Source organism: Colletotrichum truncatum, assembly GCF_014235925.2.
Source record: "Colletotrichum truncatum strain CMES1059 chromosome Unknown Contig_0001, whole genome shotgun sequence".
NCBI classification, from domain to species: domain Eukaryota; kingdom Fungi; phylum Ascomycota; class Sordariomycetes; order Glomerellales; family Glomerellaceae; genus Colletotrichum; species Colletotrichum truncatum.
The window spans coordinates 4,151,533-4,173,626 of record NW_027222398.1 but is presented as its reverse complement, the minus strand read 5'-3'; the positions used below and the strand labels follow the sequence as shown (position 1 = coordinate 4,173,626).

At 50.7% G+C, this 22,094-nt stretch overlaps 6 protein-coding genes across 6 annotated transcripts; 2 read left to right on the top strand and 4 right to left on the bottom strand.

Annotated features, from left to right (window-relative positions):
* Nucleotides 1–1,520: 1,520 nt before the first annotated feature.
* On the top strand, nucleotides 1,521–2,438 carry CTRU02_201146 (uncharacterized protein; the record flags this gene model as incomplete). The annotated part of the gene is made up of 1 exon (XM_036726172.1): nucleotides 1,521–2,438. One exon carries the CDS (start codon nucleotides 1,521–1,523, stop codon nucleotides 2,436–2,438), a length of 918 nt encoding a protein of 305 aa, XP_036581854.1.
* Nucleotides 2,439–2,696: 258 nt separating this feature from the next.
* Nucleotides 2,697–3,652, bottom strand: CTRU02_201145 (mitochondrial 54S ribosomal protein uL1m; the record flags this gene model as incomplete). The annotated part of the gene is made up of 2 exons (XM_036726171.1): nucleotides 2,697–3,357; nucleotides 3,420–3,652. The coding sequence occupies 2 exons, from the start codon at nucleotides 3,650–3,652 to the stop codon at nucleotides 2,697–2,699; spliced, it is 894 nt and encodes a 297-aa protein (XP_036581853.1).
* Nucleotides 3,653–4,270: 618 nt separating this feature from the next.
* Nucleotides 4,271–6,266, top strand: CTRU02_201144 (glutamyl-tRNA synthetase; the record flags this gene model as incomplete). The annotated part of the gene is made up of 3 exons (XM_036726170.1): nucleotides 4,271–4,491; nucleotides 4,551–4,718; nucleotides 4,772–6,266. 3 exons carry the CDS (start codon nucleotides 4,271–4,273, stop codon nucleotides 6,264–6,266), a joined length of 1,884 nt encoding a protein of 627 aa, XP_036581852.1.
* A 394-nt stretch (nucleotides 6,267–6,660) lies between these two features.
* On the bottom strand, nucleotides 6,661–8,627 carry CTRU02_201143 (peptide transporter ptr2-a; the record flags this gene model as incomplete). The annotated part of the gene is made up of 3 exons (XM_036726169.1): nucleotides 6,661–8,057; nucleotides 8,132–8,284; nucleotides 8,342–8,627. The coding sequence occupies 3 exons, from the start codon at nucleotides 8,625–8,627 to the stop codon at nucleotides 6,661–6,663; spliced, it is 1,836 nt and encodes a 611-aa protein (XP_036581851.1).
* Nucleotides 8,628–10,331: 1,704 nt separating this feature from the next.
* On the bottom strand, nucleotides 10,332–17,295 carry CTRU02_201142 (lovastatin nonaketide synthase; the record flags this gene model as incomplete). Its single annotated transcript, XM_036726168.2, has 2 exons — nucleotides 10,332–11,577; nucleotides 11,672–17,295. Coding segments are annotated over 2 exons (6,870 nt in total), but the record flags the coding sequence as incomplete, so codon positions are not given.
* Nucleotides 17,296–19,489: 2,194 nt separating this feature from the next.
* Nucleotides 19,490–20,818, bottom strand: CTRU02_201141 (transposase; the record flags this gene model as incomplete). Its single annotated transcript, XM_070203803.1, has 2 exons — nucleotides 19,490–20,626; nucleotides 20,672–20,818. The coding sequence occupies 2 exons, from the start codon at nucleotides 20,816–20,818 to the stop codon at nucleotides 19,490–19,492; spliced, it is 1,284 nt and encodes a 427-aa protein (XP_070062385.1).
* Between the last annotated feature and the right edge of the window lie 1,276 nt (nucleotides 20,819–22,094).

Here is a 22,094-nt window from a genome sequence, read left to right as displayed (position 1 = left end):
AAAAGCCCAATTGCCTATCAATCGCAGAAAAGTTTGGCATTACAACCATAATACGGATACATCTTACACACTGGGCGGTAAACAAGCGAATAACACCGAGATCGGGAATTTATGCCTCAATGGAACCTCCCACCCTCCTTCGCTGCAACCTGTCCGTGTCACCGCCAGTCGTCCAATCGCCTCGGGGCAGTTCATCAGGGACAAAGATCAAGAGGTACTTGATAAGATGTCACCACCCTCCATTCCATCTCATCCTATTACGGTATTACCACGCTCCGGTACGTCTACTCTTACATAGTACATAATGGCATGTATGTACTTGCAGGGCCCCCAGCATACCCTCCTACGCACCATCGTGCCATTTTAGCCCAGCCGCTGCTTCCTTTCGGCAACGTTGGTTCACATGAGATGCTGAATTTTTTTAAACCACACGAGTAGCTTCGCTCCAGTGCTCGACGAGGCTTGCGCACCGGGCTCCTTTCGGTTTCGTACTGGTTGGGACCGTCCTCAGTCATCCCTAGCGTAATCAGATCGGCCCTTCATCCACAGTTGAGCTGATACAAGTGGAGAGTGCCGAGGTGGGAGGCCGGAGACATGACCTACAAAATACGTACTGTAGGAGCCCAGATGCTACCTCGCAAGTTCACGGGTCGACGGTAATTGTCGGCGCATGCCATGCCTCAGAGTGGCTCCGACCAAGAGCTTCCTCACAAGGGATTCCCTCCCATCGAGTCATACTACACGGCCAACTCGGCCTCCGAGCCGTGAACATTTACTAGCTGTTTCTGTGCTAGAGCTGCCAGAGCTGCCAGAGCTAAGCTGGAGAATACGATAAACAGGCTGTTGTTTTTATCACTACAGCTAAGATACGCCTCTCGTGAATTGCCATTCACATTCTACTAGTACACTTCAATACTGAAACTTCCTCATCCCGGCTCTGCCAATAACCGCCCGCGAAAAATAATGATAGGCAAAGATGAGCGTCACAGAAGCCGGACTCCATTGAAGGCAGGATTTGCGCCTGGCAAGGTTCGGGATTGTCCAATAACCACCGTGTCCACTCCCAGAGTTATGGGTAGGTACACCACCATGTACCTATGCTACAGCATTCTGGTGGAACCCAATGCACTGTCCAGGCCCCTAATTCCCACAGTGATTCCCTACCCCCCCGCGTCAAATGTTAAACTGGGAACCAATTGTGTCAATCACCCAATCGACAGCCGACCCTCTCACGATCCTATCTGTACCACCATCAGAGGAGGGACCAACAACCACCAAATCAACACCCGCGATACGCAACACCATCCCAACAATTCCCATACACTAGATCTACCTACTATATTACCAGGCTCCAACGCGTACCAACCTTACTCCGAGCTAAAAATCTACCTTACGCCGACGTCGACCGAGCCAAGGGCGCACACAACCAAACAGGACGAAAAACACGAACAGCTAATCCAGCAACACAAACCACACCATACGGAACCCATCCCCCCCCCTTCTCCCTCCCAAAAAAGAAAATGGCCGACATGGGCGTCCAGTCGCCGACCCGCCAAACGGCCGCCTTCCACTTCCCCTCGTCCTCGGCATCCTCCTCCGCCGGAGGCGACGACTATGACGACGGCGCCCCGCTGCCTTTCCCTGCTGCCCTGCCGCGTTCCGACTTCCTCGCCCCGGACTTCCACCCGGCCAATTACCTCTCTGCCCTGCCGCACCGTCACCAGACTCTCGACGATCTCAAAGCTGAGCTGCGGGACCGCAGCGCTTCCATCAGCGCTGAGCTCCTCGAGCTCGTCAACGCGAATTACACCGCTTTCTTGTCGCTGGGCAACGAGCTCCGCGGCGGAGACGAGAGGGTCGAGAATGTGCGTGTTGCGATGCTTGGTTTCCGGAGGGCCGTCGAGGAGATCAAGTCGCGGGTTAGGACGAGGGGCGAGGAGGTCCAGGGGCTCAGTGGTGAGCTGAGGGAGGTAAGGAAGGGGATTGAGGCTGGGAGGAAAATGCTTGAGCTGGATGAGAGAGTGTCGGCTTTGGAGGAACGACTTGCGTTGGCGAGTATGCCGGGCAAGGCCGCCCAAGAGGAGGACGAGGACGACTGGAGCGCAAGCGACAGTGATGAGCAGGAGGAGGACGACGACGATGACGACGGCACCGGAGGGTTGGTGGGCAGCAGCCCGGCGAAGCTTGCTGGGTTTGCGGAGGATTACTGCATCATCGAGGCCCTGGCAGATACCATTGGGCGGGACGTCACGTTCGTCGTCAAAACGGAGGCCCGCATGACGAGATGTCGGAACACTATCCTCCTCGATCTGGGCACGGCGATGAAGGAGGCACGGAAGGCGGGCGTCAAGGGCCGGCCGAGAGTGGTCAAGTACCTCGGTCTATACGGCTTGCTTGACGCCCAGGCAGATGCGGTCAGGGCTCTCCAGAGCAGCTGAAGGCCCAGGAGGGGCCATATCGAGGGAAACGGACTGGCAAAAACAAAAAAGAGATTTGAAAAAAAAAAAAAAAACGAAAAGAAGTAGCGATGCATATGATACCCAATTCTCCGGCATGTTTTCTAAAGCGCTATGCCACTTTGATACAACGTGTAATAAACACATATGGTACATTTGGATTTTGATCTAAACCCTTTCTCCTCAACCCCAAACCCCTTTTGGTTTTCCTTCACACTTTCGTCCGTCTTTTTTTACATATTACATGATGCCAGACAGGTGAGCAGGCGTGACCTTCTCATCCGTCGAATCAAAGTTTCCGTTCAAGCTGAAGCCGGGGCCGTGCGAGCTGCTGAGGACAACCTCGTGGACCTCCTTGTAGGTGCCGTCGAGCTCGGCGATGTCGTTCTTGATGTGGCCCACAAACGCCTTCACGTTGGACGCCAGCATCTTGGGCGTGAAGCCGAGCTGGCCGATGGCCATGCGGATAACACCCTGGCGCTCGCGGTAGTCGTCGGCGCCCATGGTCTCACGGATGGAGCTCACGACGTTGTCGGTGATGGTCTTCATGCGGCGGTTGGGCATCAGACCCTTGGGACCCAGGATGCGGCCCAGAGCGGCTTTGTTGAGGGCAGCCTCGCTGTCGGTGTGGCAGATGAGACGGTTGAAGGAGATCTGGTCGTTACGGATGGCCTCGAAAACGGACTCCTGGCCCGCGACGACGGCGCCGGCTTGCAGGGCCTGCTGAGCGACGGCGCTACCCTCCTCGCAGATGACGCCGACACGGACGTCCGACTTGACGGGGTTCGGCAGGCGAATGCGGTTCTTCACGACGGCGCCGTTTCGTGGCGTCTTGAGGTGGACGTGGATCTCGTACTTGATGGACTGAGGAGGGCGGCCGACCTCGTGGGCGCGCAGGTAGCTGTCAACCGGGGGTCAGTGGGAGGGAGTCATTGGGGCTAGTAAGTCAAAGAGAAGACGTACCGCATGGCATCACACAAGGAGAACTGAGGGCAGTTCTTGACGTTGTAGGCCTTAAAGTCCTTGGACACCTTCTTCTTCTTCTTCTCCGTCTTCTTGGCGCCCTGGTTACTCGCGCATCGCGCCTGGGCGACGGAAGGGACGAGGAACCGCGGTATCGTAGAGGCCATGGGTCTTGCGGAGCTGGCCAGGCTCAGACGGGCCATCGAGGCCATGCATTGGGTCGTTGACGCCATCGTAGCTTGGGTATATGTGTGATGGAGAGCGACACCGAGCTGGGCCTCGAATGTCGCGTGTGAAGCTCTGGCCAAAGACTGCAGAAAAAATGCTTTGGCCTGGACTCTCAGGCAGGAGATCGCTATCTTATCGGTGGTTTTATCTTATCGGGTACTTGATGGCTCCACATCGGTGTGAAAGATACGTATCAACACACCACTGTCACCAGAGCTGATCGGAGATGAAGAGTCATAATTAAACGCTCATACAAGAAAAAGAGTATTTAAAAGGCGGTATCGGAGCTGAGTTCTATCTCTTGATTTTCTTAGCATGCCAATTTCTTTTGTTCAGTCTTTTGTGGCTGTTGCTCACTTTAGACGTCACACTATCATTAGTTAAAGGTACCTAAAAATCTCGGTGTGCTCGCTGAATCACCAATCATATAGCCACATCTCCTCCTGGCCGAGCGCTTTCGGTGAGTGCCCGCAGTTGTGGTGTTACCCCTCCATGATTTTTAACCCCACCACGAAATATCAGCCACCCAAACATTTGTTTGACTCACGAGACACCAGGACCGTCCTGACCATCCCCAATCTCGACCGCCTGATCGCCTCAATTGGACACCAAAAACCGCAACCATGAAGGCCGAGGAGCTCCAGTCCCTCCCCACCGCCCTGAGCGGCGACTTCAAGTCCATCGAGCCTCACTTCCGCGCTCTGGACAAGCACCTGACCCTGCGAACCTTTATCGAGGGCTACTCGCTCGGCGAGCTCGAGACCAAGATCTGGCAGACTCTCAAGTCCAACAAGGCTGCTATGGGCTTCCTTCGCAAGGGATCTCTGGCTAACCTTACCCGTTGGTGCGCTATCGCCGTTGTTCCTCCCGCTCTCTGTGCCGGAGCTAACTTGCGTCATTCAGGTTCACCTTCATAGAGAACACCTTCCCCGAGATCCAGACCGAGACCAGGGCCGCAGATGCCGCCCGCAAGGCCAAGGTTGCCGCTGCCAGCAAGGCCGGCGCCAGCTACTCCCTCGCCCTCCAGAACGCCGAGGCTGGTGTTGTCACCCGTTTCCTTCCCGAGCCTTCGTGAGTTCACTGCGCTCAATCTCTGTGTGGACAGTTGACCTAACCATAAACAGAGGCTACCTTCACATCGGTCACGCCAAGGCCGCCCTTCTGAGCGACTACTTCGCCCATGAGGCCTACAACGGCAAGCTCCGCCTGCGTCTCGACGACACTAACCCCGCCAAGGAGAGCGAAGAGTTCCAGGATGCCATCGTTGAGGATCTGGCCATGATGGGCATCACCCCCGACTTCGTCTCCTACACCTCCGACTACTTCGAGTACCTCTACGAGACCTGTGTCCGCCTCATCAAGGAGGGCCACGCCTACGCCGACGACACCGACCAGGAGACCATGCGCATCCAGCGCACTGATGGTATTGAGTCCAAGTGCCGCAGCCGCACCGTCGAGGAGAACCTGCGCATCTTCGAGGAGATGAAGAACGGTACTGCCGAGGGCTTGAAGAACTGCATCCGCGCCAAGATCTCCGTCGACAGTCCCAACAAGGCCCTGCGCGACCCCGTCATCTACCGCTGCAACGTCGAGGACAAGCACCACCGCACCGGCGACCGCTGGAAGATCTACCCCATGTACGACCTTGCCTGCCCCGTTGTCGACTCCCACGAGGGTGTCACTCACGCTCTCCGTTCCACCGAGTACACCGACCGCAACCCCCTGTACCAGTGGTTCATCGATACCCTCAAGCTGCGCCAGGTCTACATGCACGACTTCAGCCGTATCAACCTCGTCCGCACCTTCCTCTCCAAGCGTAAGCTCGCCAAGATCGTCAACCAGGGCACCGTCTGGGGCTGGGACGACCCTCGCATGCCTACCATCCGTGGTGTCCGTCGCCGTGGTATGACCATTGCCGCCCTTCGCGAGTTCATCATCAAGCAGGGTCCTTCCCGCAACGTTGTTAACATGGACTGGGCTGCCTTCTGGAACACCAACAAGAAGGTCATCGACCCCATCGCCCCCCGCCACACCGCCATCCTCGAGAAGGACGCCGTCAAGGTCAAGGTCACCGGCGCCGAGGCTCCCGCCGAGCCCCGTACTGAGGAAAAGCCCAAGCACCCCAAGAACCCCGCCGTCGGCACCAAGAAGGTTGTCTTCTCCAACGAGCTCATCATCGACCAGGCCGATGCCAAGAGCTTCAAGAAGGACGAGGAAATCACCCTCATGGGCTGGGGCAACGCCTTCATCCGCGAGATCGGCGCCGGCGAGCCCATTGCCGACCTCACTGTCGAGCTCAACCTCAAGGGTGACTTCAAGACGACCGAGAAGAAGGTCACCTGGCTGTCGGGCCAGGGCACCAAGCTCGTCAAGGCCGAGCTGTGGGACTTTGACTACCTCATCAAGAAGGACAAGCTCGAGGAGGACGACATCCTCGAGGATGCCCTCAACCCCGTTACCTCCACCATGGAGACGGCGTGGTGCGACGCCGGTGTTGGCGAGCTGAAGAAGGACGACATCATCCAGCTCGAGAGACGGGGTTTCTTCCGTGTGGATAAGGGACTGGACGAGGGCGACAAGGTTGTTCTGTTCTCCATTCCCACCGGCAAGGCCAAATAAGAAAAGCAATGTTTCCGTTTGTACGTAGATATAGGTCATGAAGCAGATGAAGAATTGAAGCATGAACCAATAAGTGTGATTACGAGTGACATTTGATCTCACTTCAAGTTTCTGGCGAACGTTTGGCAGTCTTAAGCCGGTTATTTTACGGACGGGCAGGGAGATGGAAATATTAACAACGCAAAGTATGAAGACCTCGGTCTTTTTTGTTTCTTTTATCTTATTACAGGTTTTGATTCTCATTTTCCTCGGTTTAATTTAAGACTTTTATCAACAGTGGAAGATTTTCAAGGCCAAAGTAAAACAGATCAAAGGCTAGAAATGCTGCTTTCAAAATAGTTCAAAGTACACCACTTTGACGTTCACTACCCATCTCGTCGCCACCAGCGTCTGACTAATTTTCGACATCCTTGGCCTTCATTTCCATACCACCGTCGCGTCCCCTGTATGAACTCTCAGGCAAAGCATTAAGAGCATCCTCCTCCTTATCAAGCTTCCGGAACATGATCCAAAAACCAACTCCCCCGACGCAGCTGATGATGGTGATGCAGGTATACAGCCAGACCAGGAGCGGGTCAGCCGCCAACCCCACAAACGCCTGGGCGATGGCACTCGAGAAGGCGTGGACGAAGAGGAAGACGCCGGTGACCAAGCCACGCATGTTCCGCGGCGCCTTGGTGAAGGCGTACTCGAGACCCGTGATGGACGCGAAGATCTCGCTGAGGGCAATGAGGATGTAGCACGGCGTCTGAATCCACACGGTCATCTCCGGCGGGCCGTTCTCGCGGATGCAGTCCGTGTCGCTGGCGCTGTACCCGCAGGGGGCGCGCTGGTAGATGAAGTGCTGGATGACGGCGGCGACCATCATGGACATCGTGGCGCAGAAGAAGCCCACCGTGATCTTCTTGATCGGCGTGAAGCGGACGCCCGCGCGCTCGACGGCGGGGTATATTAGCTTGTCGCAGATGGGGATGAATATGAGCAGCGCGAACGGGTTGAGGTTCGTGATGATGTCGTTTGGGATGCCGTCGAGGCGCATCGTCGCCGCTTGGTTGATGAGGTTGTTCGTCATCTGGCCGTACGCGAGCCAGAAGATGGGGAACCAGAGGAAGACGGTGCACGCCATGATTCCGCGGCGTACCTCGTCGACCCAGGCGTCGTCGAACGTCATCCACGACGGGCGGTCGGGCACCGCGCTGGGCTTGATGCGCTCCCAGAAGGCGTCCTTGCGCATGGCGAAGATGCCGCCGTGGCCCTGCCTGATGCCGTACGCCACCAACGCGATGGACTTCCCGAGGACGGAACCGGTGGGCGGCCGCTTGGCGTAGTGCTTGCGGCAGAGGACCATTACGACGGGGCAAAAGAAGAACATGATTGTCGGGAGGAGGTACGATAGCCAGAAGCCGACGTATTTCTCGGCGTAGACCATGGAGACCTGGCCCACGAGCGCGCCGACGTTGATGAGGAAGTAATAGCGCATGTATACGCGAGAAATCGTCATGACTGGGTCGATGATGACGCGCTCGCCCGAGGGGAGAGTTTCGACGGTCGCCCGAGGTTGAGTGAGCTCGTACTGTTCCGCGATGAGCGGCGAAATGTTCGCCTTGAACCATCCTACACCTGTGCCGAATCCCAAAAGGCCAATGATAAATGCTGCGAGGGCGCCGCTGGGGTTGGATATGACGGACGGGATGGCTGCTACGATGATGAGGATGTGGCCGACGGTAGCTACGACAATCGCGTATTGGATTGTGAGGTAGCGGCCCCAGTATGTGTCGGCAAGATAACCACCTGCAATCCCGATCACGTCAGTCGGTGGCTTTCTTCCCGGTTAAGTTACTGGGGAGTAATTGGCTCTTACTGACCAAGTAGCGGCATCACGTAGGACCAGAAGGAGTTGAACAGAGTGAGGGCGGTTGAAGCGCGCTGGCCAAGACCAAGAGCTCCAGCCTGTTCATGTGTACCTCCCGCACCTGTGGTTGAGTTGGGTGGCAGAGGGTAAGCGATAAAGTTGACGACTAAGTATACAGAGTTAGTGGAGGGAAACATCACGGCTGTTGAAGATGATGACTTACAGACTGCGGTGGTACCGTAGTACGCAAAACGCTCGCACATTTCAACAAAGCCGATGCTGTAAATCAACCAAGAGACTTTGCCATGGGTACGGCGTAGAGTGGTGAGCTCCTCTTCGGTCGGATAGACCTCGCCATTGGGGCCAGTGAGAGTCTCGCTGGAGCCTCTTGCGTCAGCGAGGTTGCCCTGATAAGCATCTGGTCTCTTCTCTCCGTCGAGACCTTTTTCAATTCCGGGGATGTCTGCTCGTGCGGCATCTACCACATCGAGGTTTGGTGCCGTCGACATGACTGGTTACTGTCAGAATTTCTGACTGGTCTGGTTTGAAAGCAATACAATAGATACCGCTAGCCGCACTTCATGAAATTCCAGGCAAACATCCACCTTGAGAAACAGGTGGCGGGGTGGCAGCATTTTGTAGCTTCGAGCACGTAGCACCCAACGAGCGGTATGCCGTCAAGGTTGCCCGATAGAGGTGCAAGCTGCATTGCCCAAGATAAGCGTCTGAGAAACTGTTCAGCGGTGACGGTTACATCTGCCAGTCTTGGCCGCGTTGAAGCGAAGCAATGCCGAGACAAGAAAAATGGTTGGTGGACCTCCTCGGAGCATAGTATTTGTTGGATATTCAAGACGACGTTGCACAGGAGCCATACGGCAATGAGTTGGAGCAACGAGACCTACAGACTCAACCAATCAACATTCTGATAATCTATGGCAGTGTAACTGGGTAGCCGTAAATATGCAATCATTGGTATCGGGAGTTGCTACTGTCTGCGTCTGATAGGATATGCCCGAACAAGCCCCACTGCTTGGCTTCATCGACGGGGGAGGGATCAGTCTGGAAGATACGACCAAGATGGTCGTTGGGAGATATGAAAACTCGGTCTTGGCGCCTTGGCCTTATCGAAAAGGGCAGGCGTCAAGACATATCTTGCATCTTCGACTGCGCCAGGTGACCATCAATCGGGCGTCTCCAAGTTGAATCGGCTTGGTATTTTGTAGCAGACGCCTAGAATCCTTTTTTCTTAGATAATGACTATAGTTGAACCTGGACATGGTAAACTCACAAGACTCACCAAGGGTTGCCACGAGTGTCTTCTTATAATGCCAATTTAGTTGCTAATTGCTAATGCCAAAGTCTGGCAAGTAGCGAATACAACCATAGTTAGGTGCATACCAGAAGAAGAAATTTTATTGAGGGTAAACCTATTCCTACAAAACAACTCTAAATAATGTTGTCGCTGCTGGCACTGCCCAAATTCATCTCTGCATAAGACTCATACCCTCAACAGCGTGCCAGACCTAGTAAAACGACGAACCATTTCCAACATCAAGGAATGGTCTTAGTTTCTCTAGCTCTTTCTGTTACACAGGGAGTCAAATGAGAGGGGAAGTCGGGTAGAAAACCCAAAAGCTTTGGATACGAGTAGTACATCTTAGTTTACATGCAAGTTGATATAAAAAAGAAAAAAACTAGACTCATACTAAAGTACCTTAGGTAAGCCGCCATTCCGCTGGATAGGTCGAGGAAAACATATAGAGCATCTCACATTAATATGGTACTCATAATAATAGTAGTCACCGCCGTTAAAAGTTGACCAATGTTTTTCTATCAAATTTCTAGCAAACCCCATTCGCTTTCTCTTCACAAGTCTCGTCCTAACTTACCTTCCTCAGTGTAACTAACTCTATCAATGATGCAATGTCGCTGTACGTGTTATTTGAGGTGTCTAATCGACTAGTTTTGTCTGGCTCAAGCTAGAATGTATTGTTGGAATGCTAGGTGCTTGAGTTTCTCGAATTAATTCATCCAGACCGTGGTACTACCGGATGTTTTATGGTGCACACCATCGCCTGAGTAATGTTTTCGCATAGAAATATCATCTGCTTCAAACATCAGTGAATAAAATTTCTCTCCTAGTTTTTTCAAATTCATATTCATATGTAGGCAGCCTGGAAGCCCAGAACTTTACATACTGGGCACTCAGCCCATCAAGATACGCTATACTTAATTTCAGGCACAACATGTTTCTCTTCATTCTTTTCATCAACAACACTAGCCACCGACGAGGCATCGGTGCCAGTCTTACCCAACAGCTCACTTGCATCCAGCCCACCAACACTCCCGCTCGCACTCTCATTGCTTGATGATGCCTCCTCGGACTCCTTGGCCAGCTCATCCGTCGTCACGCTCGGAGAAACAACAGATAACGGATCAGAAGAAGCAGTCGAAGCGGGACGGCCACCAACACGCTCCAGCAGCTCTGCCGGCAGCTTGTCGACAACAAGACGCACCAGGTCCGCAATCGAAGCACCCCCTAGAATCGTCATGACCGGCACATCCACGCCCAGCTCCTTGAGGAACCACGAGCGCATCTCGACGGCCACGAGGCTGTCGACGCCCATCTCTACAAGCGGCGTTGCGTCGTAGATGCTGTCGGCGTCAGGCAGGAACTTGAGCGCCTGCAGCTTAGCCTTGAAGGTGGCCAGCAAGATGCTCTCGACCTGGCCCATTGTCCTGGCCGCGTTGAGCAACTGTCGCACGGGCACGGCGTTGCCGCTACCAGAACCGCCACTTCCGGAGAGTTGCTGCCCTGTCTCTCGGATCAGCAGACCGAGACGTGGGTTGCTGGACCAGTAGGCTTGTTTGGCTTGCTCGGTAGTGATGGGGACGATGCTGGAAATGAGCTCCGAGCTGTCGCTGTATGAGCTGGGAGAAGAGCCAGAAGGTGGCCGACCAGCGATGATGGCCTCGGCAAACAGCTGGTGCAGGTCCGTCTCGCTCATGGGCACAGCACCGGACCTTGTCTGAAGTCTTGTCTGATGCTCCTTGGTCAGCCGACCCGAGCTCTCACGCTCAATGTAGCCGACGCCCACAAGGCGGCCGATGTCAATGGCGGCGCCCGGCAGACCTCTGCTGCGTCGACGGCGGACAAGGGACTTCATGAAGCAGTTGCCGGCGCTATAGGCGGACTGTCCCGGGTTGCCGAGCGTGCCGGCGATGGAGCTGAAGCAAATGAAGAAGTCGAGCTCGCGTTCCGACGAGGAAAAGAGCCGGTCGAGGTTCAGGGTGCCTTGAACCTTGGGTCGAAGCACGGTGATGAAGTCTTCAAAGCTCATGCTGATGAGGGATACATCGCGGAGAACCATGGCACCATTCGCCACACCGCTGATGGGGGGCATGCTTGTTGTTATGGCATCGTAGGTCTGGTTTACGGATTCCCAGTCGGTAACGTCACTGAATTGATCATGTTAGCTGCATTCATCGGCAATAGTATCTCGCTTATCGGTGTTGAATACGAATGAAAGAGAAAGAGAGAAAAGAGACTCACCCTGAGAAGTACGAAATCATAGCACCCCTCTTCTTGTGCCACAACACCCACCCTTCTTCCACCTTGGGCGTCCGACTGCTCAACGCCACATAACGCGCGCCATTCTCAACCATGAAGTCTGCCATGCTCCTTCCTACATCGCCCGAGAGCCCCGCGAGCCAGTACGTGCGATCGGGCCGGAACAGATCTTCCCGCCACTGCAACACAGGCGCTACCGACACGGCCACGGGCCGGTCTGTCTGCCAGTAGATGAGCGAATTGGGCTTGGGACGCGCAAGAGGCGACACCACCTGGGGGAGATTCAAGATGTCGAGGGGTTCCCAGTCATAGATGGAGCCTAGACGCCGCAGGGCGTTTGAGGAGGCGGTATGGAGAAGGCGTGTGATGGATTCGGGGGCGGTGTTGTCAATGTTGCCGTTGATCATGGCAGGTGAGCAGAGGAGAGGAGAGGCCTCGTCGGCCATGAGGCTCGAAAAACTGATACGGTCGCAAATGAGAGGTAGGGAGCGGGCGATGTGTGATCCCAAGCCGCTGGTGTTGCTCTTGTCATTCCTGTTGCCCATGGAAGAAGCGTCGACATAAAGTGTCACATCGGGCGGCATGACCTGGTCAATATCGCGCTTGGAGCTGCTAGGGTGCAGATATACCCAGTCTGGCCGCTGTGCGTGGAGATCGGGGTTGGATGTGACGAAGACAGCCTTGCGCCCCCTACGACCTAGCTCTCTAGTCAACAAGTCTGAGATGATGGGATCAGGCTCGTATGCGAGCACCGTGCCTATTGGTGGCAACATGCCCAGAAGCCGCTGTGCCAGAAGGTCGGCAGTGACGAACATCATGAACTGAACGTCGAGACCTTCCACGTCTACCTCATTATTGTTCTCAACTGTCACTGTCCACGACTGTGGCATCGTAATTGTGGACGCATTCTTCTCAGAGAAGCAGAGCCTCTTCTCGCCTGTCTTCACGTCGGTTCCGTAGCTGACGAAGACGTAGCCGGCTGGTGTCTTGACGGTCGACAGCAGCGAACACGAGACGCGGACGGTGCAGACATCATCATGGTTATTGCCGAAGCGGTCGAGCTCATGGAGCTCCTGAAGTACATATGAAGTCTCCGCTCGGCGCACCTGAAGGACGGTATCATTGTCGCTCATGTCGACCACTTTGGTTATCTGTCTCTTGGCCGAATTATAGCGAGCGTTTTGTTCATCGTGGGGACGCACCCGTGGCACACGCAGTCGTCCACTTTCGTCAAGAACCAGCTCCGGCTCAAAATTCCAGAGAACCTTCTCACCAATCGCACCATCGTCTTCCACGCGCCCTTCATGTGCCGTTCCTCCGCGTCTGGCTGTGTCTCCCAATGTGCGAAGGCGCAGAGACAACTCGGCTACCATATTCGATAACTTGACAACTTCATCATTGTTGTCGAAACTGTGACTGACCTGCTTCCCCAGATCCAGCGTCTGTAGGAGAGTGCCCGGCAGCTCATAGAAAAGTGTCCGGAACAAGCCCACGGTGATCCCGGCGTATGGGTTGCTGCCGCCGTCTCCCGCCAGCAGCCACAGCACCGTGGCGGCCGAAGAAAGCAGGGCTTTAAGTCCGAGGAAGGCGGGCTCCAAGGCATCTTCGAAGACGTTTTCTCCTTCCAGCTCGACGAGACTGATGACGTGGACGTCCTCTTTTGGCAATTTGGAGGCGATGCTGTCGTGATCTTCGAGGCGCGGCAGATGGATGATCTGGGAGAAATGAGGCTGGAGCAAGGAGGAGAGTTGGTTGCAGAGGATGAACAAGAATGCGGACGAGGAAGAAATATTCTTGCCTGATCCTAGCAGAACCAGTGTAGGGCCAGTACGAGTAGCAGTAGAAACCTCGGAGCTCCCTTCAATGACGGGCGTCGTGGGATTTGCCGTCAGGGGGTTCTTCAAAGTCCGAACTTGCTCTGTGGATGCCTGAGCAACGATAACGGCACCGGGGACGCCCACCGGATCCAGCATAGGCGAGTTCGTTTCAATGCCATCGAATCCAGTCTCTCGGAGGACTGTATCCCACTCCTCGAGCGTGATACTGGGCCCCCCAATCCGGCCATCCTTCTCTCCCACCCACCAGCCCGGAAGTCCGCCCATGACGAGGCCGTGTCTCAACACATCGTTCCGAATGATCTCTACCATGACCAAGTATCCTCCCGGTCTCAACAGCCGTCTCGCGTGTTCGACAGATGTTCGTAACGACTCAGTCGCATGCAGCACATTGCTCGCGAACACCACATCGTAGCTGTGACTCTTGAACCCCTGCCCCGTTGGGTCCTGGCTGATGTCCAGCGTCTTGAATATCATCTTATGCGCCTGCGCCGCGAACCTCTGCGCCGCGTAGCCGAAGAAGGCACTCGAGATATCCGTATACGTGTATGACGCAAAGGCGCTGCCGATACGCCCGAAGATGGCCTGCGTGGCGCCCCCTGTGCCGCCGCCGACCTCTAGCATGCGCATATGCGGATATTTGCAGCATAGCTGATCTGCAACGCCAGAAATAAGCCCGTTAAGCATATCGAAGCCGATGGCATCCGTGTAATACTTCTCCAGGTAGTTGTTTTGCGTCATATGCTCCAGGATGCTTGATTCGCCGTTCAGGACGGGGGATAAGGTTAGATTCTCGCCTACAGCGCGCGTGAGGTTGAAGTCGGCGTCATCGCTGCCATACTCATCCATCAGCTTTGTTACGTCCTCTCTCGTGTCGGATATCCACTCGGGGGGAACGAATGGGTGCTGGCCGTTCTTGACGCGGTTGTAAATCCGCTCGGCGTTGGAAAGGAGGGCCCGTCGGTACCACGGCAGTTCGGTGCGCTTCTCGGTATCAATGGAGATGTGTAAGTTCTTGAGGTAGAAAAAGGCGGCCCGCTCGGCGTCAAGGGCCTTTTGGTGTTCCCAAGGCGTAGCTTTGCGGTTGCCGTAGATGAGTGTAGCGTCAGGCTTGTCGAGGGTGAGGAAGGCCTCTTGGAATAGGAGTCGGTCGTCGTCCTTGGTGGCGGCGGCGAAGGGGGAAAAGGTAATGCCCTCGACCTCAATACATTGCTTCGTGATTTTGTTGCTATCACCACCACCTCCTTCAGGTTCTTCGCATGAGTACGACAAGTACACATTAACATCACCAGTAACACAGTTGGGTCGAGGGTCCGTAATGGTACAGTCAATGAGCACCTCGTCCGTCATTTTGTCCCCGCACAAATCAGGAACCAAAGTGATGCGCCGGACCGCGGTAGGCGCCACAATGGACCACAGCCGGCCGTCTCCAGGAGCACTGTACGCGGCGTTGAGACCTTGCAGCGCACTGTCAAGCATTCCAGGGTGGAAAAGCAGCGGGGTCTCGCCCGTCTCAAAGGCCGGATTGCGAATGGTGGCCGTGGCGTAGTTGGTCTTGCGCTGGATGCTCGTGAGGCCGTGAAAGGCTCCATCATAACCGAAGCCAAAATCATCGCGGAGGACTTGGTAAAATCTATCGACATCGATGGTGGAGAGGTGACCTTGGGGTGCAACTCGGGCTGCGAAGCGGGATGGCCATGTTTTTGTGGTTTCTTCTTCTTCTTCTTCTTCTACTTCATCTTTTTGTTCAGGCTTGCTGCTGTTGCTGTTGGCTCCAAGCATGATACGGACATGACCTGTGCAGTTTAACGCCATGGATGTCGCCTCCTTGCCCGTGGTAGAGAAGGCGTTGAACTCGGCTGTGATGAAATCGTCGCCCGGTTCTCCGCCGCTGTGGCGCTTGATATGTGTCATGGACGTCACCAGCTCCGTCCCCGAATCGTTCAAAGCGATTGCCTTCGGAATCCGCAGGTCCAAGACATCAATCGACAGCACCGAGGTTGAGATTCCCGCTTCCCCAATCGCCGCCGCCATCTGCATGGCGGCCTCCATGGCAATGGCAATGTACGCAGTCGCCGGGAAGACGATCTGGCCCTGCAGCGAGTGGCCCGCGAGCCACTTGAGCTCGTTGATCTTGAGCACGTTGCGCCACCGCATCTCCTCCACGGTACCCTCGGCCATGTCGAGCCCCAGCAGGTCGTGAGGACGGCCAGGGTTCTTACTGAAGAGCTTGGCGAGGCGGGACTCAGCCCAGAGCACGCGATCATGGTTCCAGGGGTAGGACGGTAGGTCGTGTAATATCCGTAGACGCACGCTGCCACTATTTCTATGTGATGCTGAAGCTTGTTCACATGCTTCCTGGAATTGTCCTAGGTTGACGCAGCTGGGGCCGAAGCGCGTCCACAGATATCCCAGGGTTTGGGAAAAGGACTCGGCGTCGTCTTGACCGCGTCTCAGGGTACCCGAGTAAGGTAGTTCCTTTCCACAAACTTGAAGAATAGACTCAGTGGCGGGCGCCTGGAGAGCTGGATGTGGTCCCACTTCCACCACTCCCATAATGGTACTACTATTAGTACCATATGTCGACGCCACCAGGCACTTCTCGATGGCCGTGTAGAACAACACGGGCTTGGTCATGTTGTCGACCCAATACTGTACTCCCAGGCCCATCTCCGTACTGCTGCTGACCTGCCGTCCATCATAAACACTTGAGAACCACTGTGGGAATGTGCCATCTCCGTCAGCCGGCTGCAGAGCTTGAATTCCGCAATCGGTCAGAGCCGCTGAGTAGGCATCTGCGCACACCATCATGTGGTGCGAGTGATACGCCGTATTCACCCTCAACACCCTCGCAAACTTCTTCTCTTCGAGGAAAACCGCCTCGGCCCGATCCACGGCCTCAGCGTCCCCTGACAGCGTGACACTGCTCGGCGCATTATGGGCTGCCACAGAAAGCTTGCCGGCGAAATCTTCCAACTGGCACACCTCCTCGGCGTCCTCGAGACTTGTGCCCACGGCCAACATCTTGCCTCCTAGCCCCACGGCCAGCTTCGTGGCGAAAAGGCCCCGATAGTAGGCTACGCGAATGGCATCCCTGGCGGTTAGAAAACCGGCTGCATACGCAGCGGCGATCTCGCCCGACGAGTGGCCCACCACAGCGTGGAACTTAACCCCGGCAGCGCGGAGGAGATCGACGAGGATGATTTGCACGGCTGTACATAGGGGCTGCGAAAAAGCGGCTTCATTAACGCGTTGCCAGATGCTACTGTCACTGTTCTCGTCATCTTTGGAGAGGGCTTGAGTCAAAGTCCAATCGGGCCTGTCATCAGAAGGAAGGGTGGCTAGTGATGAGTCTAGTTGACGAAGTACTTCACGCGCCATGGGGACCGTAGCAACTAGGCTTGCGCCCATGGCGGGCCACTGGGCACCCTGGCCTGTGAAGACGCCCAGGAGGCATGGCGCGTCTGTAGTGCCTGAAGAGATGGCCTGGACGGCGTAGTCGTCGTCTGCCTTGAGAATTGCTTTTAGTTTTAGGCGGAGTTCGTCCGCCGCGACGGCGGGAATAGCGACACGCTGTGATAGTGTTGACCGTTTGGTGCTGAGGGTGTACGCCAGTGCCGACATGTCGACCACTTCATTGTTGCCAGTGTGCTGCTCGAGATAGCCCACGATGCCTTCGATGAGCGTTGAGAGCGATGATTTCGACGCCGCCGAGAACACAAACGGAACGAGGGCGGAAAAAGTTGACGAGTCTTCGTTTTCCTCCTTGAGACTTTTACAGTCCGTTGCACTGATAGCGTCCAAAAATCGAGTTTTTACCCCCCTAGGGTGGGGTTAATACAAACCCATGCCAAACTCCGTTTTTTTCGCTAGGAAAATTATAACGGTCGTATTTAGCTGCATTTAGCCACCGTATCGTTAAATCTACTTATTTCAACGCGTTAGTATAGCGTTACGTCTCTTAAAACTCTAGCTAAGGAAAGTTAACCTACTTCTTCCCTCTATTATTTAAACTAACGAAGAAATCGTAAAGGCGGTTAGCTATAGCTAACAAACGATTTGACGATAGCGTTATCGATTCGATATAACTAGCAAGGTAGAATAATACCCTCGAAGGCGTAAAAGCTAGTAGAAGATAGAAATATAGTATCGGAATAAACTTCTCGAATTATTAAAGTATCGTAACAACCTTTTATTCGAAGAGATATAAGAATTCCTATACGAATAGTTTAACTTCGAAGTTAGTAAATCAATATTAAGCTACTACCTCTATATAGCTAGCTAGATAAGAAAGAAAGTCTATATAATTACTTTATAATAAAACCTAGAACTACGGTATAATTAGTTATATCGTATATATTAATACTACTTAGAATAATTAATATTTATAAATAAATTAAGCATTAATAAAAATACTAGAAGAAGAAAGATAGGTTAGGTACTTAAGGGTTTAACGCTAACGCGGTTAGTTCCTTTTAAGCAAGGTTAATAGATATAACTACTACTAGTATTTATAATTAATAGTATTATAGACTTACTAGTATATACTAGATTAATAAATAGTAAAAGCTTTTTTATATAGATATAATAACTTCTACTACTAAAGTATAGAATATTCCTTAGGCTTAAGTTAGTAATTATAATAGATAATACTTTTTTTTACTAATAAAAGGATATATAGTAAGCATATAAGGCTATTAGTATATACTTTAAATTCCTCCTATTATACTTACCTAACTTTAACCTTATTAAAAAGTATTTTAGTAACCTTAAAAAGCATATAAAAAAGACATTTTATATGTAAAATACTAATAAACTAGATAAGCGTAATTTTACTAAGTTTCTCCGCGACTACGCGCTTAAGGTTAGGTAACGTCTCTTATAGATAGCTAAGTACTTCCATAACTTATATATCAACTTCGATAATATATAAGATATCTTTTATAATACTATAATAAGTAGCGATATATATATTAAGGTAGGAAAAAAGTTAAATCTACCTCTTATAATAAATAGTTATTAAACTTATAATAAGAGAAGTAAGAGAAGAAAAATATAAATAATACCTATATTTATAACCTTAAGTTAGGCTTATAATAAAATAAATCGTATCTATAGTATATCAAAATACTTTACTACCTACCTAACAGTCTTTAAGTTAATCTTCCTAGGTATTATAAGGTAGTTTATATCTATAAGTAAAGCTTTCTACTAATAGTAGTTACTACTATTTATCTTAGTTTAACTTCTTCTTCCTCTTAGGTATAAGGCGATAATATATAGTCTAAGACTTTAATTAGATTTTGTTTAGTATTAAGAGGAAGGATTAGTAGTAGTAGCAAGGAGATAAAAAGGTCTAATTCTAGTTTCTAATTAGTTAACGTTATTACTTCTATTAATATTACTTACTACCTTAACTAAACTTAATATTACTAGTTAGTAATAGTAAGGAGATTCTACTTATTAAAATACTTATTTTACTTACTTTACTAGCGTTTCGTTTAATATTACCTATTTCTCCGAATTACTTATTAAAAAGTCGGTTATATACTTTGTCTTTAACCTTACGGTTAACTACTAGCTTTTTTATTACCTATATAAGTAATTATATAGCAGTAAGAGGTTTGCTTTATTAGAGGTAAAATTACTATATTATAGTAAAAAGTTTAATTAATTTTCTTATTACTAACGTACATGATAAGCGAGTGAGACAGACAAGCGAGTGAGACAGTAAACCAGACCTTCGCGACAATAATATCGAAATCTATAACAAGAAATCTTAGATTGATTAATACTACTCGGATTCCTGTTCTTCGGATGTTTCCTCAATAAATTGACATGTTCTCGCGTTGTGGCCTGTATTCCCGCATACGCCACACCGACGATGAGTCGTCTCAGACCTCACTTTGCGACCACTACTCCGTCGCGTTTCCTCTTGTAGTTGCGTGTCTGCCTCTCTTTGCGACTATATATCCTCTCCAGTAGATATAGTAAGACTTCCTCCTTTCTGTAGACGTGTTTTCTTAGCCCTTCGACGCCGACTTAATATTGCATTCTCCTCTCGAAGGATTTGAACCTCTGACTCTAGTAATGCTACCCGATGCCCTAGTCCTTCTGTCCCTCTGGCTAGCTTACTCACAGCACTATAAATTGATGCTGGAGAGCTGCTTCGGTGGCGTGAGATTCGACTCTTAATAAAAGTAGACTGTGATCTTGCTTCGCTTGGGTTGCTCGGCGTCCTAGAGATCCAAGGGTCTGGTGTCTGAGGGACCCCCTCCTCAGGCGTTAGCGTTCGGAACTTTACATCCAGCTTTGAGAGAACACTTTCTGCATTCAAAGGGACAAGTCCAGCTCCTCGGAAACCTCCCTGGATATTTTTCCTCGTAAAAGACTGCTTAAAAGCTTCGTGAAATGCTGCAAAGAAATCTTCCTTCGAGATATGGGTTGTGCCTCGCCGCATCTTATTCTCAATTTGCCGACCGTAGGCATTCTTTAACGGCTGAAAACAACCAACATCTAAGGGTTGAAGTAGATGAGACGAGTGAGCCGGCATGCACAGTGTAATAATGTTGTTTTCTTGACAAAAGAGCTCGAAGGCTGCGGAGTGGTGACTTTCATGACCATCAACAACGAGGAGGCGATATTTCCCAGACGTACGTGGTTTTGTATAAATGTCGAAGTGTCTGATCCAGTCAATACCTCTCTCGTTTGTTGTCCATCCATTTTCAGACGTTGCAATAGCCCAATCGCCCGGAAGAGAGGTTTCTGTATACCAGCTTGAGAGGTGATACTGGCCTGCAACGATGATGTATGGCGGGATGCTCTCCCCTTGGGAATTAATAGCCTGGATAACTGTAACCCATTCCCTATTGCTAGGCTGTGTCATCTTCGTATTTGAACGCCTTTCAGCACTTGTAACAACCATTCCAGAAGCAATAACGCCCATCATAAAGCCGGTCTCATCAAAGTTGTAGATATCAGCATCAGCAATACCATACTTCGCAATTATATTCTTCACAAGCGAAAACCAGCCACGAATCACCTCTGGATCTTCGCATTGAGCTCTCTTATAGTCATACTTGCGAAAGAAACGCGTCCTAAGCTATAGTTGTCGCTTGACGAAATTAGAAGCCCAGCGCTTCCCAACTGGAGGCGCGTCGCGCTCTGCGAGAAGTCGATTGGCCATTTCTTCCACACCACTCAGCCGGGGAGGAAATGATCGCGCATCTAGGTCGAGAATATACTCAACTATTGTCTTCTCTTCTAAATCTGATAAATTCCGTGAATTAGGCATGCTGTCACGTCGTGAGACTATTCCCTTTAGTCGCCGGCTTAATGTTGCGTGACTGACTGTATAGAGTGCACCTGCGGCCCGAGCACTAAGTTTTGGGTCATTTCTCATTGCTTGAAGGGCAATTTGTAACCTTCTTTCAATACTAGCTGATTCCATGATTTATTGTAGAGGAAAAGGTGCCGGTCGCGTCAAGGTGCGACGGTCGCGGTTTACTGTCTCACTCGCTTGTCTGTCTCACTCGCTTATCATGTACGTTATAGTAAGTTATAATAAAAACCCTACTTTTTTAAACTAGCTATCTAGGTAATTACGAATAACGCGGAGACTAACTATTAAAGCCTTTAATAAAGTAAATTTTATTTTGTTAATACCTAACTTCTTACTATTTATAACTAGAAACTATAAAACGAACTTATTAACTTAGTATATTGCTTTTAAAAGCGAATTAGGAATAACTAGTAACAAAAAACAAATCGGAGCCTTTACTTACTAATAGGTAAAGTAATTACCTAACTACGGTTAAAATTAAGGCTTAAGATCTTAATATTAAGGCAGTATTGTTAGTAATAGTAACTTTAGCTAATATTACGTTAGGCTGCCTAGTAGAGGTAGGCTATAGAAGTTAACTACTATGCTATTATTATTAATAGTATTTACTAAGTCTTATATATCTAAAAGCCTTCTATTAGTAAACTTTTTACTTAAGCTATTTTAGCCTCTTTGATTTACTAATTTATTAGGCTTTTTTATATCGCGTTGTTTATACTAAACAAGATTAATAATTAGGTAAGTAAGCAGGTTTGATATTAATATGCCTTCCTTACCTTTCTAAATAGCTTCTTACTACTTTTCGAAATTAAATATAGTTAGTTTATAATATTTTCTTATATTAACTTAGTATTAGTTAACTATTAGATTAGCTAATAAGATATTTTAATAGGTTACTAAATCGTTATACTAATTATAGCGAAGAAGGTTTTAAAATAACTTCCTCTTTTAATCGCCTTCTATTTTAATTACTTAAAGCATTATATTTATTATAGTCTAATATTAACTAAGTCGAGACGGTTACCTTTATAGTAATCTTACGCTTTCTAGCTTTCTTATTATAGCTATAATAAAAGTAATAAAGTAAGCTAGTTTAATATTAAGAAAAACCTTACTAAGGCGACTATTCTTAATAATTTGCTTCGAAATATTATACTATAGAATAACTAGCTAGTTACTATTATTAATAGCGAATTCTTCGTAATATATAATAGTTACTATTTTTAAT